General features: G+C 47.9%; 1 protein-coding gene across 1 annotated transcript in view; it reads left to right on the top strand.

The window, feature by feature from the left end:
• Positions 1 to 853: 853 nt before the first annotated feature.
• The window catches only part of LIPA (lipase A, lysosomal acid type), a 33,030-nt gene continuing 15,278 nt past the window's right edge, over positions 854 to 18,605 (top strand). Inside the window, exons 1-3 of the mRNA XM_021696075.1 lie at positions 854 to 968; positions 4,516 to 4,627; positions 6,251 to 6,368. Coding sequence (XP_021551750.1) covers positions 4,517 to 4,627; positions 6,251 to 6,368 — 229 coding nt within the window. The 5' untranslated portion in view covers positions 854 to 968; position 4,516. The remainder of the gene's footprint in view (positions 969 to 4,515; positions 4,628 to 6,250; positions 6,369 to 18,605) is intronic.

The raw sequence follows: 18,605 nt of genomic DNA, 5'->3' as shown, positions 1-18,605 counted from the left end.
CCTAGCAGTCAGAGTGATCTTTCTAAACTGTAAACCAAAGTATGTTGCCTTTCTATTGAAACCTTCCACCGGCTTCTTATCTTGGTTAGAAGAAAAAGCAAAGTCTTTACAATTGCCCCTCCAAGGCACCCAAGTACCTCTAGGACTTCATGTTCTACCACTCTCCACCATCACATTCTGTTCCAGTGACACGGACCTCATTACTTTTCCTAGAACCCACCAGAATATTCCTGCCTCAGGGCCTTTGCACGTGCTATTCTCTCACCCCAGAATGGTCTTTCTCCAGTATCCACATGGTTCTCAATCAGCTTCCTATTTGTGTTCAGTTCTCACTTCATCAGAGTCCTTTTCTGATTACCTTACACGTAACACAACATCCTCCTTCATTGTCCCTTTACTGTTTTATTGTTCTTCACAGCACTTTCTACTACTTTATGTTATATATTTATTCACGGTGTGTCTGTTCCCGTTGGAATGTAAGCAGAACAGGGACCTTGTTTGGTTGGCTGCTATTCCCCAAGTCTCTTAATACTGGGCATTTTAGAAATAAAAATAAAATGTACAGCAAGATTGCTTTGCATCAGGCACAATGCTAAGCGCTTTATACGGAACATACAATTTCTTTGCACTTACAGAGCTCACAGCTCTAGGCCAGGTGCAGAGGGTGCGGACCCGGCGGGAGAAAGCGTCTACCTCGGCCCGCAGGTGCAGCTGGGGATCAGCCCGGGCTGGGAGGCGGAGCCTCCGCCCTGCTGGGGCCCGCCCAAGGCGCATGCTCCGTGGCGGCGCTGGGCGGGGCGGGGTCTCGGCAGCACTTCCCGGCGGCCCGCCGCTCCGATTGGCTGCGCGCGTAGCCTGAGCCTGGAGAGGAACCTGTCCTCGCTCCCCGCAGTCCCCGCCCCGCCAGGTGCCCAGTTCCACGAGCGGGCACTGCGGCTCTGGACAGCGGCCTGGGAGGACCGGTGCGGGTGAGTGCCGCCGGGCTGCGCCGCCGGTTACGGGTGCTGCAGCTCGGGCCTCCGCGCGCCGCCCCCCCCCCACGCCCGAGCCTCTGCAGGCCGGCGGGACCCCCTGCGCTTGGCTCGTGGCGCATCCCAACTGGAGCACCTGCGGGCTCCTCCTCTGCGGGTGGCGTGGTCCAGGTTTCGCGGGGTCTCCGAAGTTGCCTCCCTTCCGTGGGAGCCCTCCGATTTCCTGTACGGGAGCGGTCGCCGATCAGCAAAGCCGCCCAGAGCCCTCGGATTGCAGTGGCAACCGGGATTCCTGATTCCCAGCTACCCCCTTCACCTGGTTAAGCTCCCCCTTAACCGGTTGGCACTTTGCTTCCCGTACTTGACCTAGGTGAAGCTCAGCTTCCCGAAACAAGGATTTAACGGGACCGTACTGATGTGCTGGAGGAGTAGTTAACATAGGTCGGAAGCACTACTGGCGTGTCTGGAGCGTAGCGGGAGTTTAATGGGAGCGAGATTATTGGTGGTGGTGTTGACCTTGTCATTAGTAGGAAGCAAAATGGGAGGCTGCTTTGGGGCTTTTCTTTTCTTCAGCCACTAAACTTTTGGACCAACCCGTATCTCATTTTTCAAAATCTGTACTGTGCATCTCATAGGTGCAGGGCAACTCTATAGATCCTAAGGGTTCAAAGTTGAGTCAGACGCCTGCCCTGCTTTCCGGCGGGGGCGAAATGAGGGCAGAAGAGCACTTACTTGCATTGTTACAATGTAGAGAGAACAGAGATAGAAGTTGCTAAGAGAGCCCTGAAAAACACACAGGATCCAGCCTGGAAGGGGGCTTTTTCTCCGTTTAAACTTCTTAATCATCATCCTTCCAAGAATCACTTGACTAGTTGGTTGAAAAACTTGCTTAATGTTGTGTTGGAAGGAAACATGAACAGGGTGACATATGCAGTTGAGGATCTTCAGCTGCTACCCTCTTGGAGCGTCTCCGTGGACAGCTGGTCCAGGTTCTGTGGGATCGGTACCGAGTGGAAAGCATCTGCTGCCAGAAGATTCTTTGTTTTAAATTGTAGGCATGACCTTTCTTTTTTCCTTTTCAATCTCTTCCCTGTTCCCTAGTAAAAGTGGACTTCGGGGAGGTAGGGATTATGATAAAAGGTGGCCTGGGAGTATACATCCCTTCCCAACCACATAAAGAAATAAACGCCAAGTGAGCTTGCTTTGCCAGCGCAGGCTCCAGGTTACACTCCTTTCTGTCTAGATGTCCAGGGTTCATCACTGCTGGAGAAGTAACTGCAGCATCAGTAGGACTTGCATTGGCAGAATTCACTATGGTAATCTCCTGAGAACCAATCTTTTAAGATTTGTGGAATACTCAGTTAAGCCCAGGTCTTAAAAAAAAGCTGTATTGTACTGACATACAATAACAAGATGTATTTTAAATGAACAATTTTATAAGTTTTGACCTATGTATACTCCCATGAAACCATCGGTAAATTCAATATAGTGAACCTGTCCATCACCCTCAAAAGATTCCTTGTGCATACCCCCTTGCAATCCTTTCCTCTTGCCCTTTTCCTTAGACAGCTCGAGATCTGCTTTTTGTCAATAGAGATTAGGTTGCATTTTCCATAGTACTATATAAGTGGAATCATATGTATTTACTCTTTTTTTTTTTTTTTAAAGATTTTATTTATTTATTTGAGAGAGAGAGAATGAGAGAGAGCGAGTACATGAGAGGGGGGAGGGTCGGAGGGAGAAGCAGACTCCCCGCTGAGCAGGGAGCCTGATGCGGGACTCGATCCCGGGACTCCAGGATCACGACCTGAGCCGAAGGCAGTCGCTTAACCAACTGAGCCACCCAGGCGCCCACTCTTTTTTTTTTTGTCTGGCTTTCATACACCATAATTATTTTGAGATTCATCCATGTTATTGTGTGTTCATTCCTTTTTATTTCTGAATAGTAGGTATATATCATGTACATATTATATATATGTATATGCATCTATATATATATATATCTCCATCCATTCACCCATTTGGGGTATTCAGGTTTTTCTAGTTTTTGTTCATTACACACAAAGCTGTTATAAACATTTTTATACAAGTCTCTTTTTTTTAAGATTTTTTTTAATTTTCAAGATTTTGTTTATTTATTTGACAGAGAGACACAGCGAGAGAGGGAACACAAGCAAGGGGAGTGGGAGAGGGAGAAGCAGGCTTCTGCCAAGCAGGGAGCCCAATGTGGGGCTCGATCCTAGGACCCTGGCATCATGACCTGAGCCGAAGGCAGACGCTTAACAACTGAGCCACCCAGGCGCCCCTTCATACAAGTCTTTGTATGGATATACATGCATGCATCTTTTTTTTAAATGATTATATTTTTAAAAAATGCAGGATGCTGGGCTGTAGTTCCAGTTTTGCCTCTAACCATCCAGATTCCTTGGGAGACTCACTTCACTTTGCCTTTTACACTCAGCCCCAAGGTCTTCGCTGTGCTGTGATTTTGCACCATCACTGGTAGAAACTAGATCATCTTTGTTGGTGGTTGGAGGGTCTCAGAAGGGGAAACGGGTGGTCTTCTATCCTGTTTCTCTTTCAGCCTCTCTTTCATTTTACTCTTTTCCTTGGATGACATATTTATTTTATTTATTTTTAAAAATTTATTACTATTCTTTTTTCACTGAAGTTTAGTTGACACAATGTTACATTAGTTTCAAGTGTACAACATAGTGGTTCAACATCTTTGTATGTTATGCTGCTACCATCTATCACCATGTAACTCTGTTCTATACTGTTGATTATAGTCCCTATGCTGTGCCTTTCATCCCCATGACCTACTCATTCCATAACTGGAAGCCTGAACCTCCCACTTCCCTTCACCCATTTTGCCCGTCCCCCCACCCACTTCCCTCTGGCAACCATCAGTTCTCTGTATTTATGGCTTTGTTTCTACTTTTTGTTTGTTAATTCATTTTTTAGATTGCACAAACATGTGGAATCATATGGTATTTGTCTTTCTCAGTCTGGCTTATTTCACTTAGCATAATATTTGGGTGACAAATTTGAATCCTGACATGTAATTTTGGACAAGAACAAAAATAGACAGTGGGAGGCAAGAACTAATACTGAACTTAAACATGAGGACTTAAAAATGTTTATATCGCAATTAGAAGGGAAAAGGTGGGAGGCTTGCAGGCTCTGGAACTTTGTGGACCCTCCTTTTTTTCAGCCTATTGTCTTCTAAGTCCTGTCCTCTGTTTTTTCTCCAGAACACTTTGTTTAACCTCATGGTGGGAGGGTGAGTGGGTGTGCTGGGCTCCAAAGGTCACATGTTAACTGGTGGTGGCAAAGGAGGGGAGGGGGGAGTTTCCTAGTAAAAAAATAATCCTTTTTTTTTGTTTGTTTCCAGATATGGCTGGAGTCCTTTGTTTCCTATTTGCCCTTGACCTGATGTTTACTTGCCCTAAACCTGGTTCAGAACTTTGTATGGGAGCATTAATCTACCAACATAATCTGTGTAGTGAAATTCAGACAAATAACAATAGACTATTTTATACAGAATGAAAATGCAGCTCCTGGGATTGGTGGTCTGTTTGGTCCTTGGGACCCTGCCTTCTGAGGCGTTCGAAAGCAAGCTGGCAGGTGTGGATCCTGAAACAAATATGAATGTGGTAAGTTTCTCAAAGTCTCAAGGATGCTTTTAAAATGCATCTGTGGCAAATGTCAAGTATTTTCTGCAATTCCGTAATGTGGGCTACATGAAGCCACAAACCAGTCTCTTTATAGATCATTGTGCTTTTCATGCTCTCTGAATCTTAAATTCGGTTTGCTGACTTTCCCAACAGGTAATGTGTATTTTATGAACTGCATTTAACTGTTAAAACTACCTACTTCTTAATGGGATAAATGAAATTTTTATAAATTCATTTCATTTTTAAGTCCCATTGAATTTGTTGAAAGAATGATAAAAATGTATCAAAACTTTGCAAGAATGTTACTACCAACTGCTGTCTTTTTTTTTTTTTTAAGGTTTTGTTTATTTATTTGAGAGAGAGAGAGACAGCGAGAGAGGGAACACAAGCAGGGGGAGTGGGGGAGGGAGAAGCAGGATTCCTGTGGGGCAGGGAGCCCGATGCGGGGCTCGATCCCAGGACCCGGGATCATGACCTGAGCCGAAGGTAGACCCCAACGACTGAGCCACCCAGGCGCCCGCCCCCAACTGCTGCTTTTATAATACGTTGAACAAGGAGTGTGATTAGCAATGTCCAGGGAACATAGTTCAATACAAAAACCAAAATATCTGAAAAAAAATTTTGTTGGAACAAATAAGCAAATACAATTTGTTGAGTAATTGACACATTTCAAAGTTATTAATCATAGGTAAACAATAAAACCTGGAAATAGGGCGCCTGGGTGGCTCAGTTGGTTAAGCGTCTGCCTTCGGCTCAGGTCATGATCCAGGGTCCTGGGATCGAGTCCCGCATCGGGCTCCCTGCTCAACGGGGGGGTCTGCTTCTCCCTCTGACCCTCTTCCCTCTCGTGCTGTTTCTCTCTCACTCGCTCTCTAAAAAATAAATAAATAAATAAAATCTTTAAAACCTGGAAATACCTCATTTAGGCATAAAATATTGGGAAAATACAAATGACTAAAGAAATAACTACTCTATTTATTATTTTTATTTTTTTTAGTGAGAGAGTGAGCATGGTGGGGAGCAGCACAGGGAGAGGGAGAGAGAGAATCTTCAGCAGGTTCCATGCCCAGTGAAGAGCTGGATGCCTGATTAACACCTGCTCCATGGATTGGAGAAGTGTGATTTTGATCATAATTTCCAATTTTTCGTCTCTTAGTGTCCTATGTTAGCATAAGTTTATCAGTTCATTGATGAAAATGGATTAATGCTATACTCTGTTCCCTAGGACAGGACCTCTTAAAATGAGGATAGGGTAGATCACAATATTAGCTGGCATATTTAGAAAAGAAAGAAAGAAAGAAGTGTGTTTATTTGTGGAGCCAGGATGGAAACAGAGAGGCCCAAAGCAGTGGTGAAATTAGACACATTTGGTGTAGAACATGCTAGAATGTTGAAACCAAGGTTAATCAGACACCAGTCAGCAGAACAGATGGATAAAACAAGTAGATTGAGCTCGATTGAGCACACTAAAATTTCAATAACAACTGTTTTCTCAAAGCCTGGAGAATGTCTGCTGACATTTTGTCTTCTCCTTTGCCTGCTAACGTGGGAGATCTTGTCTGATTCTATCCATAGAGTTTCCAATATTCTTTTTCTCTGTAGAGTGAAATTATCGCTCACTGGGGATACCCTAGTGAGGAACGCTTCATCGAGACAGAAGACGGATATATTCTTTGCCTTCACCGAATTCCTCATGGGAGAAAGAACCATTCTGCCAAAGGTATGGGTGTTTCCGGTGGTGAGATAGGAAAGCTCTGAGAAGTACCTGCATGGCTGGAATTTGGCTGGTTTTCATGTCGGTGAAAGTTGAGATTTAACTTGAAAACATTGAAATGGGGTTATTTTTTAGGCCAAAGTACTAAAAGCGTTACACTTATGCAAAGCATATAAAAATACTATTTTGAAAGAAGTAAGGATAGTCATCTAATTTCATATTTTGCTTAAGGATTCAAAAGATCAATATTGTTTGAGGATATGCTGAAATCTCTGCTTTCTTTGTTATAAGGAAACATCTTATTCATGAAATGTTTTGAGCATTAAGGAGATAGCTTTTGCTGTTTGAAGATTAATTGATTGAATAGGCAATGTATTCACATGGTTCAAAACTTAAAGGAAATAAAAAGCCATACGGTGAAATCCCTCCCTCTTGTCTCACTGTTCACCTCCCCGGTCTGTGTGCATCCTTCCAAAATCTCTTGAATTTCTTTAGCTCTAAAAAAAATCTCTTTAGAAACAAATATAAACATAGATTACTATTTTTCCCTGCTTCCATTTTAATACAAAAGGTGGAATGTAATGCATATTCTTTTGTTCCTTGAATTTTTTACTTAATATTTTGGAGATCTTTCCATACAAAACATGGAAGACTTCACCGTTCAACTCTGCAGACACTTGGCATTCCACTGCATAGCTGTACCATGACTTATTTAACAGATGTCCTAGTGATGGGCATTTGGACTGTTTCTAGTCTTCTGATGGAAGACAGATCTTGCTGCTGAAAATAACCTTGTATGTGTGCAAGTTTGTTTATAAGATCCATTTCCAGAAATAGAATTTTTGAATCAGAGGATCTTGTATACATTTGTGATTTTGATAGATACTGTTAAATTGCTTTTCATGTGGTCTTGTTCTAGTAATTACTCTTGCTAGCAATCTATGAAAGTTCTTATAGCTTTGGAGATATGTGCATATCTTCCCATAGCAAAACTGTGGTTTCCAGTTCAGATTAATGAACTTCTAGACAGACTCCTTGAAATTGTTAAACATATATCAGAATAAGGATCTGATCCCCATTCAATCATCTCTCCAGACTTACCTTATTCTTTAACATTTGCTCTTTGTAGAGATTTTCCCTGGAAAATTAAGATTAAGGAAATTTGATGACTAACTGTTCTTTAACTAACATTTTATGTGAGCAGAAGGGCCTTTTTGCCTCAATTCCTTCCCAAATTATTATTCAAAGCAAACTAAAAACCTATGTTAACGTGAGCTTTGTAGCATTATTCTTTTTTTTTCTTAATATAATCTGGTTTGTCTATTTTTTTCTCCCATAAATTCTGACTATAAGGAGGCATTTTGTAATGCTGAAGTGGCTGAGCCAGACAGTGCTCTTTTTGAAATTTCATTTCTCATTCTTGAGATTTTTATGGTTTACACACATATATGTTGTTAAGCTTTCTTCTTGTGTGTTGCAAAAATGAGTAGTGAGCTGTGAGGGCTTCTATTTTTTTTTTCCTGCTCAAAACACACAAAATGTATACTTTATTCCAGCGTGAACATCTGATCTTAGTTTCCATGCCTTTTTTTTTTTTAGTAAACCCTTTGATTTCAGATCCCATATAAAGAAGAATATGTACAGGTATCATTTCTCTTAAAAGTGGTAAGTTGACTAATAGAATTAGTAACGTGAATCGCTGTTAAAAGGAACTCGTGTAAAAACGCTCAGAGAGGGCGCCTGGGTGGCTCAGATGGTTAAGCGTCTGCCTTCGGCTCAGGTCATGATCTCAGGGTCCTGGGATCGAGTCCCGCATCGGGCTTCCTGCTCCTTGGGAGCCTGCTTCTCCCTCTGCCTCTCTCTCTCTCTCTGTCTCTCATGAATAAATAAATAAAATCTTTAAAAAAAAAAAAAAAAAAACAACGCTCAGAGAACGCACCCCCTGCGTTCTCTGTCCCCACCCCCAGGCTTCCGTGTCACGCAGTGGTTGATGCAGAGTGCCACCTGCCCTAAGGACGTATGCATGCACGTTCATACTCCTGCAGGGGAAGCACTGTGCCCCTCAAGGTGAGGAAAGGGAGCCCGAGTCTCCATATGCTGCTGGGTGGCAGGAAAGAGTCAGGAGAGCTCGATGCCAGATCTGCGTCGGCTGCTAGGGACGCGTGCGTGCTTCCGCCTCTGTGCGCCTTGGATTCTTCACCTGCAGAAACAGCAGACTGGCTGGGATGATCCCAAAGTTCCCTTTTAGGCTTGGTCACTCTGGTTCTATGGGGTCTCGTCCCTACTCTGTTGTTGTTGTTATTGGCAGGCGTGCATGCTGCGGGGCACAGAATGGGGGGCACAGACTGAAAGCTGTCTGAATCTGGTCACAGTGTGAGGTCCCCACCTGCTACCTGTGCTCTGCAGAGGTCTCCTTGTAGGGCGTCAGTGATGCGTGTCTCACACCTGCTGTGCCCTAAGCCCGGGTTCCGGGGCTGGGAGGGGGGCGCATTCAAGGAGCTCTGCGGCAGATGACTTCGTTATCTAAGGCAGTTCCTGGCATCCCTGAGCACTGCGTAGGTTCTTCATGGTTTGCACGTCCACGGTCCCTGGCAGAGACCCTTCACTGTCCTCTCCTCCTACTCAGGATCCGCGTTGTCAGTTGTCAGTGGTGTTACTTTGGCTCACTTAAGCCGCACAGACACAAAGAATTCCTAAGAGTCCTTCACACCCAATGCGGAACTCATCCTCTCGTTCATGCCACTTTGTCCCCTGACTTCCTCCTCTATTAATAACACCATTGTCCTCCCAGTGATCCTGCCCCGGAAACTGCAGAATCATTCTTGACTCCGGGCCGCCACCCTACTCAACGCTTTCGTGCCCATTTAACCGGACGCCTGGAATAAGCTCACGACCTGGGGGAGGCTTGGGCCGCTTTCTTTTTTGAGGCTTGCCATGTATCAGAAAAAAGAAGAATTTCAAAACAGGTAGATAGGGCACCTGGGTGGCTCAGTCGTTAAGCGTCTGCCTTCGGCTCAGGTCATGATCCCAGGGTCCTGGGATTGAGTCCCACATCGGGTTCCCTCCTCGGCGGGAAGCCTGCTCTCCCTCTCCCACTCCCGCTGCTTGTGTTCCTGCTCTCGCTATCTCTGTCTCTGTCAAATAAATAAATAAAATCTTTAAAAAACAAAACAAAAAACAGGTAGATAAAAATTGTTTGTCCTGTAGGAAATTAATGCATTTACTATACCCAGATATAATGCCCTGCATCTATACTAATTACAAGGCATTGCAGGGTACCTTAAACCATTTCTTCATTTATTGGGGGGGATGGTGAAACCGTCCCTTTTACCCTTTTTAAGTGGGTTTTCTCCATTTCTGTGCTCTCTGGCCATGCTGCATGACCTTAGTTGAAGCAGTGTGGGGAGCGACTTCCAGGCACTGGTACTCGGATTGTACGGAGCGCCTCACCTAGAGATTACTGGAAGCCTTTATGGTCCCAGGGTTTGGCCACATGGTTCCTTCTCCTGCCCCCTGTCTCATCCATCTTGTGTAGTTTTGCAGGATGAAGCTCTTCGAGCCCAGGGGTCATTAGAGGACAGGGCCATTCGGCAATCTTCAGGGCCCTGGCACACGAAGTGACCTACCTTTCCTTAATATTTTGTTTCTCTGTTGTCTGGACCTTTCACACTGCAGAAGAACTTTGATGCTCCCGAGGGTATGTGCAGAGACCTTCGGGATTCAGCACCTTGGTGTCATATGACAGCTACGGACCATGATGCCTGAGGTGTCCGTGTCTGCTCACGGTGGGGTAGGAGACCTCAGGCCCATCGGTTCCCAGCTGGGTTTCCGCGTTGGTGAAGAAATCTTTGTCATTTATCAGCTGTCCGGGTTTAAGCTGGGACCTTAGCCCAACTCTGAGTAACTAAAGGCGCGTCCGCTGTAGTAGTTAGTATCAAAGAACGACTTCTGGGCACTCTGAAGTCCAAGCGAGGCATTCCCTTTCTGCTGAGCCCTCTCGGATGCTGCTCGCTCTGCCCACCATCTTCATTTCTATATATTTATAAAAACCATTCTTCCCCTCCCTCCAGGCCCAGCTTAACTGGCGGCTCTCCCACATTGCTTGAGCAGGAAGGAGACGTTCTTCCCCTGAACCCCCAAACCACTCACTAACACTCTGGAGGTGCTTTCCTTCTTCTGCCTTGGGATGGACTTATTTCTGTGCTGCTTCCTGCCCACCACCCCTCTCTGCAGCAGGGGCTGTGTCTTTGTTGTTCTCGTGTCCCTCAGCACGGTTGACCAGCCTGACTGAGAGTCACGTCAGTGCAGTCTTCAGAATCGGAGCTCTTAACTGCATGAAGGCAATGCACCTTCCCTGCAGCGAAATGGCACAGAACGCTGTGCCCACACATATGTGACATACATTTGTAGAGAGCGTACGGACCCAGTAAAGAATATGCTGATTTAGACAATCATTTGCCTGTACGCTCAAACTCCCATCGACCGGTCAGCTTGGAGCACCTATTTAGAAAGTTCTTAGCAGCCTGGGGAGCCTGTGTGTGCGCTTCTCGGTGTTACGCCAACTTCTCTGTCAAGCGTTGAGTTACCCCTGCTCTGCACTAACTCAAAAGGGAATTGAAATTTGGAAACTCATCCTTAATAGGGAAGTGGTTCTCGTTCGTGTCCTCAGCTGTGTTTCAGAAAGTCATGGGATGTTAGCAGCACTAGGGAGGTCTCAGGGTCCTGTGCGAAGCCGGGATTCAGAGTTTGCATTTTTAACATAACTTCCTAGTGGATTCCAAGGTAGAATCCTTGGGTTCTGGAGCCTGTGTGCTAGATGAACACCCTCATTTTACTGGGTGAGACAAAGAGAGAACAAAAATGGCTTTAAGGCAAAGAATAGTGGCCCAGCCAGTCTGACTGCTGAGACAGTGTTCTTTGAATTAGAGAATGCAACCTTATGTAATAAGTATTGAGCGAGTTGATCCCATGATAATTAGATATTTATTTTATTTGACTAAAACAAGGAAATGCATATTGTCTTGCCTAAAATAGAACAGTGACTACAACAAGGCAAGACTTCTTGCCTCACTGGGAAATACGTTGTTCATAAAGCAATTGTCAAAGCACCAATAGTGGATTATTTGTATCTGATGTATGTATATATACATAAATGCATACATGCACATATGATATCTGATATGATCTATGATAGGTATTTGATGGCCTAATGAGTGAAGTGGTGTTCTGGGACATGAATAATTGTCTTCAGGCATTTTGAACTTGGCCTTGGCAAAGACGCCCCACGGCTTGCTCCTTGAGCTTTTTAAGTCATAACTGAAAATTCACAGTCTGGCTCGTAAATTAGATCTTTGGACAGAAAGACCATTGACTTATATTCTCCTTTGATTGTTTTAGGATTCTGATTATTTCTGGATTTTCTGTTCTTCTCTTCTATGCAATTCCTGAAGGAACCATCTCTTTGAGTAAATGGTGTGTTCCAACAAGCTTCCCAGAGCCCTGGGCGAGCTGAGATGTAATTCCTTGCCTCCTGGCAACACTGGGCAGATGTAGGGTCATTAATGGATGCCCAGGCTTGTGGACTCTGGCCAACTGAACTCACATCCAGCTGTGCTTGGTTCTGATGGCTCTCGGGGTAGCGGACCGTGTTTGGACCTTTGCCTACCGGAGCAGCACAAACCAGTGGGAGCTCCACCTGTCTTCTCCCATACGCAGGTTGGGGCTGGAGCAGAGAGTCAGGCTGGAACAGAAGAGAGCACCCTGCCAGCACCCCAGTCTCCTGCACCCTCCCTCTCTTCCTCCCTGTTAACCCGTCTTACCTGTTTACCCATTCTCTGTCCTCACCCTCCTCACCCTCCTCATCCTCCGCGTCACTTCTTCAGGGAGGACTGCCCATCCGCTCATTCTCATGGCCCTCTGGGGGTTTCCTTCCTAGCACGGAGGGTGGGAAAACCGTAGGTCATGACGGGTTATGTAGGTGACGGTGTGTGTGTGATCTGCACCTTCACTAGATCGTAAGCTCTTTGAGGCCAAAGCTGCTTCTGATTGTTTGATTGTCTTCAGTGTCTCCGAGAGTTCCTCCAGGGCTGGGCCCTCCTGGGACTTGGTGGAGCAGGGCATCGAAGGCCAAGGCCACGCTGGTGAAGGACTTGGTCCTGCTGAGCTCAGAGACAGCCACAGATGCAAGTGGGGGACGTCCTGCGCTGGGCATGGAATCAGAGGCCGGACACCTCGTATGTGTGTAGACACTGAGTGAGCGTGTTAGCAACCCCGGCCTGGGGTTTAAGTTCCTGCTGTACTACCATAACTAGGTGTGTGACCTTGGCAGTTTATTTAACCTCTCCATCTACTAACCAGGAAGAATAACACTTGTTGTTTCATAGGGTCTTGTGAAAATTAGATGAAATAAGGCCCATAGAACATCTTGTGCGGAACACACGAAGCTCTAGTTTCTGTTCTGAATGACAGGGAAGGTGCTATCGTGGAATGTTTATGTCCCCCCATAAATTCCTCTGTTGAACCCTAACGTCCAATGTGGTGGTGTTTGGAGGTGGGGCCTTTGGGAGGTGATTCGGGCCTGGGTGAATGGGATTCATGTCCTTCTAGAAAAGAGAGACCCCAGGGAGCTCCCCTACCCCTTCTGTGAGGACACAGTGAAAAGTCAGCCGTCTGTGAACCAAGCGGGGGGTCCCCACAAGACAGCAGATCAGCCAGAGCCTCCATCTTGGACTTCCCAGGCTCCAGAAGTGTGAGATAGAATTTCTCTTGTTCACAAGCCTTGCAGTCTGTGGTTTTCTGTTGTAGCAGCCCGAATGCACGGACGCAGAATGTATCCCACACTACAAGGGAAGGAGAAAGATGTCGATTGTCAGGATTTGTGAGCTGTGCACAGACAGTACGGAAGGGAGGGCCAGCGAGCAAGGAGTAACTGTGTCTGGGGGCCAGAGTCCCCTCTGTGACACGCTTGCCTCTGGGGCCTCTCTCTGTTCCTTCTGTTGACTGAGTATTTGGAATTGGAGCTAGGTAATTCCCCAGCATTTGGCCAACAGTGAGGCTCCACGAACTCAATCAAGGTGTCATGGCGCGAAGCCTCTCGAAGGCAGGCCGTGGCCGCAGCGAGGGGCAGGGAGAACACAAAGGCCACTTAGCATGGACCTGGCTTTGGGTCCTGGCTCGGCTGCGTGCACACTGTGTGTGCTCTGGGGTGATTGCTTCTCTCTGGGCCTCGGAGTCTCCATCTGCCAGGTGGGGGGAGTGAGTCAGAGGCCTGGTGTCCAGTAAACTAAGGCACCCGGAGGGTGCGTATAGTGTACATGGGGTGCGTGTGAACATGTCGTGGGTTTTCTTTCTTTGCTTTGTTGATTCCTTGGCGATTGCCTTCATTCCTCAGGGTTGTCATGAGTGAGCAGCACGTGCCAGACTCCACGTGGGGTGCTGGGGACGCTGCCGGGGATCACTCAGCCCGGATCTCCGCCCTCACGTTGTTCAGCGACCACGGTGGCTGTGGCTGGTGGTGGGGAGATCGGGGTGGTTGTCTGGCCTGCTCTGTGATCCGAGCACTATCGTGTCCCCTCCTGCAGAGGGTCACCCCTCTTCAGCAGGGTGACTTTGGAATGTGAGCACGGTGATCTGGCCCGTGGCAAAGTGCACACCTTTCTGAGGGCTTCCTGGGGAGGGGCCAAGTGCTCCCTGTGGGTCGTGAAGTGGATTCTCATGCACTCTGTCACTGTTACAGATGAGGAAACCAGCGTTTATAGGGCTTGATTAGTTTGCCTGTGGAAGGCGGCTGGTTTAGGACTGACCTCCTACCCATGCAGCCCTGGGGACGACAGCAATGCCCCAGATAAAGCCACGGTGGGGGAGGTGCTCTGTTTAGGTAACCTGTGCACCAGCTTCTGTCGCAAAAGTTCCTGGCAATAAATGCTTTGGCAGTGAGCTCCTCCTTCTTCTTCTTTTTTTTTTTTAAAGATTTCATTTATTTATTTGACAGAGAGAGACAGCGAGAGAGGGAACACAAGCCAGGGGAGAGGGAGAAGCAGGCTTCCTGCTGAGCAGGGAGCCCGATGCGGGGCTCGATCCCAGGACCCCAGGATCATGACCTGAGCCGAAGGCAGACGCTCAACGACTGAGCCACCCAGGCGCCCCGATGAGTTCCTCCTTCTTATTTTCTCCAGTGACTCTCAGTGTTATGACCAAGGCTTCCCACTATTATTTGCTGATCGCGCTTTTGGCTGTGTTTTGAGGCCGAAGCTTCAAACCAGCATTAACTGCAGAAATTCACTCCATCGTCCCTTGCTTGGGATGAATGGACGTCTACTCTTTTTTTTTTTTTTTTTAAGATTTTATTTATTTATTTGACAGAGAGAGACACAGCGCTAGAGAGAACACAAGCAGGGGGAGTGGGAGAGGGAGAAGCAGGCTTCCCGCTGAGCAGGGAGCTGGATGCAGGGCTCCATCCCAGGACCCTGGAATCACAACCTGAGCGGAAGGCAGACGCTTAACGACTGAGCCACCCAGGCGCCCCTGGAGGTCTACTCTTAATAATCCTTGAGAAGGAGGCTCTGAAACTCCCTCCAGGAGCCTCTCGGATGTCAGCCAGGGATCTCCACGTCTGGCCTCTCTCTGGGCATTTGGGCAGCGTGTTCTTTGGGCCAGGCTGATGAGCAGAGGACGTCTGTGCTCCCCTTTGGATGAAGCCACCTTGAACCCAGCTGTGGACGGGCTGCTTCAGAAGAGCTGATGGAACCTGTGGAAAATAAATCCTTCCAGGCTCTGCCCCTGGAGTTCCTGGTCCCCTAAATCAGGAGCTGGGCCAAAAACGTGTATGGTTTTGAAGTGCTCCAGGTGATTTTGATAGGCAGCCAGTTTGGGGAAAGAGTGCTTGGCTTGCTTTGAAGTGGCCGGGTTCAAATAGAATACTTGTAAGCACACCTCTTCTCCCTTACCACTTTATTCTCTAATGACACATTTTTCTGGAGTAGTGGTTAAAGCGGGGACTTTGGAATGAGAAGAACTTGGGGTGAGTGTGCAGGTCACTTAACCTCCCTCTCTCTGCAGGCATCGGTTACCTTATCTGTAGCAGGGGGGTGGATCTTCGCATCTCTCTTGTGACAGCTTAATCCATGTGGAACACAGGGCCGGATCCATAATCGGGAGCTGTTGTGACAAATACTGGTAATGCCTACAAATTAACCAGATGCCAGGACGCTTGCTGCAGTCTAGCGTGAGTAGTTGGGGAAGGTTCAGCAGTTTCTGGTGACCTGAATCCTGTCTCAGGGATGGTTGGCACCTGCCCTGGACCTTGGGCTCGTGCATGGTTGAGGGCCGACTTCACTGGGTCTCAAGCTCGCCTGCATCGTCCAGTCCCGTGGATGGTGGCAGGGGTGTCTGAAACGAGGGGCGATTCTGAGCGTCCATTCCTCCGTGCGGCACGGCGGCAGCGTATGTACTCCATAAGCAAGTCCTCATGGACCTTCTGTCTAGAATCTGCCTTAGCACGGGAGCAGGGGTGGGGGGAGCCCGTATGTGACTCATAGCCTACCTTCGAAGCTGTTCTGGAAGGTTTTAGGTTATGCAGCCTCCTTCCAAAGCAGCAAGGAGCCCGGCCTCTCTCTTCTTGAGGCCTCGGAGACGTACTTCCACCCGTCTGCTCTGGTTCAGGGTTGTTGGCTATGCACCTGTGTGGAGATTCCTTAGCCATACTGTGGCTCAAAACACCACAAATCTATTGTCTTACAGTTCTGGAGGTCAGAGGTCCTAAAATGAAGGCGTTGGTGGGGCTGTTCCTTCTGGAGGTTCTAAGGGAAAGTCTGTTTTCTTGCTTTTTCCAGCATCCTGAAGCTGCCCACATTCCTTGGCTTCTAGCCCCATTTCCCGCCTTCAAAGCCAGCAGCGAAGTGTCTTCCACCAATCTCTCTCTCTCTTTCTCTCTCTGGCCCTCCTGCCTCCTGCTCGGAAGGACCCTTGTGGTTACACAGGCCTGCCAGTTAATCCAGGGTGATATCTCCCTCTCAAAACCTTTAATCACATCTGCAAATCCCCTTTTACGATGTAAGGTGATATATTCACAGGTTCTGGGAATTAGGACGTGGACACATCTGGGGGCCCACTCGGCTGTTTGGTGATAATGTGTGCAAGGTGCTTGGCACGGCGCCTAACATAGTCAGCACTTAGTATGCCCCTGCTGTAACCGTGATTAAGTATCCTGGCTAAGGGATGCCACTTCATTTTATCTTTCTTCACAGTGCTTGTTTTCTGATAATACTTTATGACCTTTATATATTTATTACGATTACAAGCGGCTCTTACTTGTTGAGCTTTACTGTGTATCAGCTGCCGTGTGATTCCCACTTTATTTTTTTATTTTTATTTTTTTAAAGATTTTATTTATTTATTTGACAGAGAAAGACACAGCGAGAGAGGGAACACAAACGGGGAGTGGGAGAGGGAGAAGCAGACTCCCCGCCGAGCAGGGAGCCCGATGCGGGACTCGATCCCGGGACTCCAGGATCATGACCTGAGCCAAAGGCAGTCGCTTAACCAACTGAGCCACCCAGGCGCCCCTGATTCCCACTTTAGAAAGTAGCATTTAGACTTCAGAGATATTGAGTAAATCTTACAAGGTTTCCCATCTGGTGAGAACCAAGGTCTGTTTCACACTAACACCCTGACTTCGGTGACCTCATTTTGTTGTCCCTGTGCTTCTTGGACTCAGCTGATTTCACAGCGTTGGAGCACAGCGGTGGAGAAGGCCAGTGCCTCCCCACCCGCCTAGTCCGCTTCCTCCTGTTAGACTGTGGGCTCAGCACATTTGTTTTTGGAGCCTGAAATCCCCTTCTCGCTTCCACCCATATTTGGGCTGAGTCAGGCAGCACTGTGGTGGGCGGGGCCCTGGGCTGCTGCCCCTCCCTGGCTCTGTGCTATTGAGGTGACCTTTGGCCCTCTCTGGGCTGAGGGGCTTCCAGGCCCTTCCCTCAGCCCCCAGCTAGTCTGGGACCAACAAGCCAGCTCTGGGCACAGCCGAGGAGCCAGCCCTTGTGCCGTTGTGTTGGTTTGTCGCTCAGACGAGCCAGGCCTCAGGCGCTGCAGTGTGTGGCCTGGGCTGGGGCTTGGGCACCCTGCCTGAGCCGGCAAGGCTGCCTACCACGTCCCTGCCTCCTCCTCTGAGTTTCCATCCACGCGAGCTTCCTTTCTTCTGAGCGCCTGCTCCAGCTCCCTCCAAGATAGCTTTCCCTCTTCAGCCTGTCGTTCTCCAAGGGCCTCTGTATGCTACCGAGTGACGTCTCTCTTGGTAACCTTCTTTTTATGGCCAAGCGGGGAAGAGCATGGACCCTGGCATCAGACATCCCCAGTTCGAGTCCCGACTCCCCCTTTTAGCAGCTCTCGTTCAACCTTGGGTAAACTACTTGACTTTTCTCAGCCACCATGTCCTGTTCTGTTTTCGGCGCAGTCCCTTAGAGCGAACGAGTGCGTAATAATAGCGAGTTATTACTTCGGTCAGCTTTTCTCAGCAAGGTGAAAAGAAATCCAATTAAACTAACTCACTGAAAGACGTGAATGGCCGTAGGATTGAGCCTCACAGAGAGATACTTCTTTTCCAGCAAATGCTTAAGTCCTTGACTGGTAGCAGGATGATAAAGAAGGACACAGTGCCTTCCTTTCATTCCCTTGGTGGGAGTGGGTGAGGGAAGCCAGCAGGTGTGTGGGCAGGGCGTTTGCAGGGCCCTGTCTTTTCTGGGTGTCCTCCTGCAGTCGCTGATCGCCAGAGGGAAGGGACAAACTTTCTCGTACCCCTTTGCCACCCCAGGCCAGGCTTTGTTAATGTTTTGTCTGTCTGACGAAAGCATGGGTGCTGGAAGCCCAGAGGGGCACTTTGGTTCTAGAAGGAAAGGAAGCTGGCCCAGCTAGAAGGATGTGCTCCCCGCAGGGTCCCTCATGTCTCCAGGTCAGACAAGGCACTGACCCTTACCAGTGGTCCCCGGCCCCGCCTGGCATCTGGCTCCTGCAGGGGGCTGTTGGTGTGCGCTCTGGGGTCCCGTCTGGTTGTGGCCTGGGGCGCCCTGTCCGTTCCACAAATCCAGGGTCCCTTTTCTTCCCCAGAACCCTCCGTGGGGCGTTCTGTCTCTCTCTCAAAATCTGGCTCCCATGTCCCTGACTCTGGCTGCCTGACTTTCTTTCCTGGGGGCGTTCCTGGGTGGGGGTCTGGCTTCTTCACGCTGCCTAGAAGGTAATTGTACGTCTATC

The sequence above is a fragment of the Neomonachus schauinslandi genome, chromosome 6 (assembly GCF_002201575.2).
Source record: "Neomonachus schauinslandi chromosome 6, ASM220157v2, whole genome shotgun sequence".
Lineage (NCBI taxonomy): Eukaryota > Metazoa > Chordata > Mammalia > Carnivora > Phocidae > Neomonachus > Neomonachus schauinslandi.
Note: the sequence above shows the minus strand (reverse complement) of the source record. Positions and strands in the feature narration are given on the sequence as shown.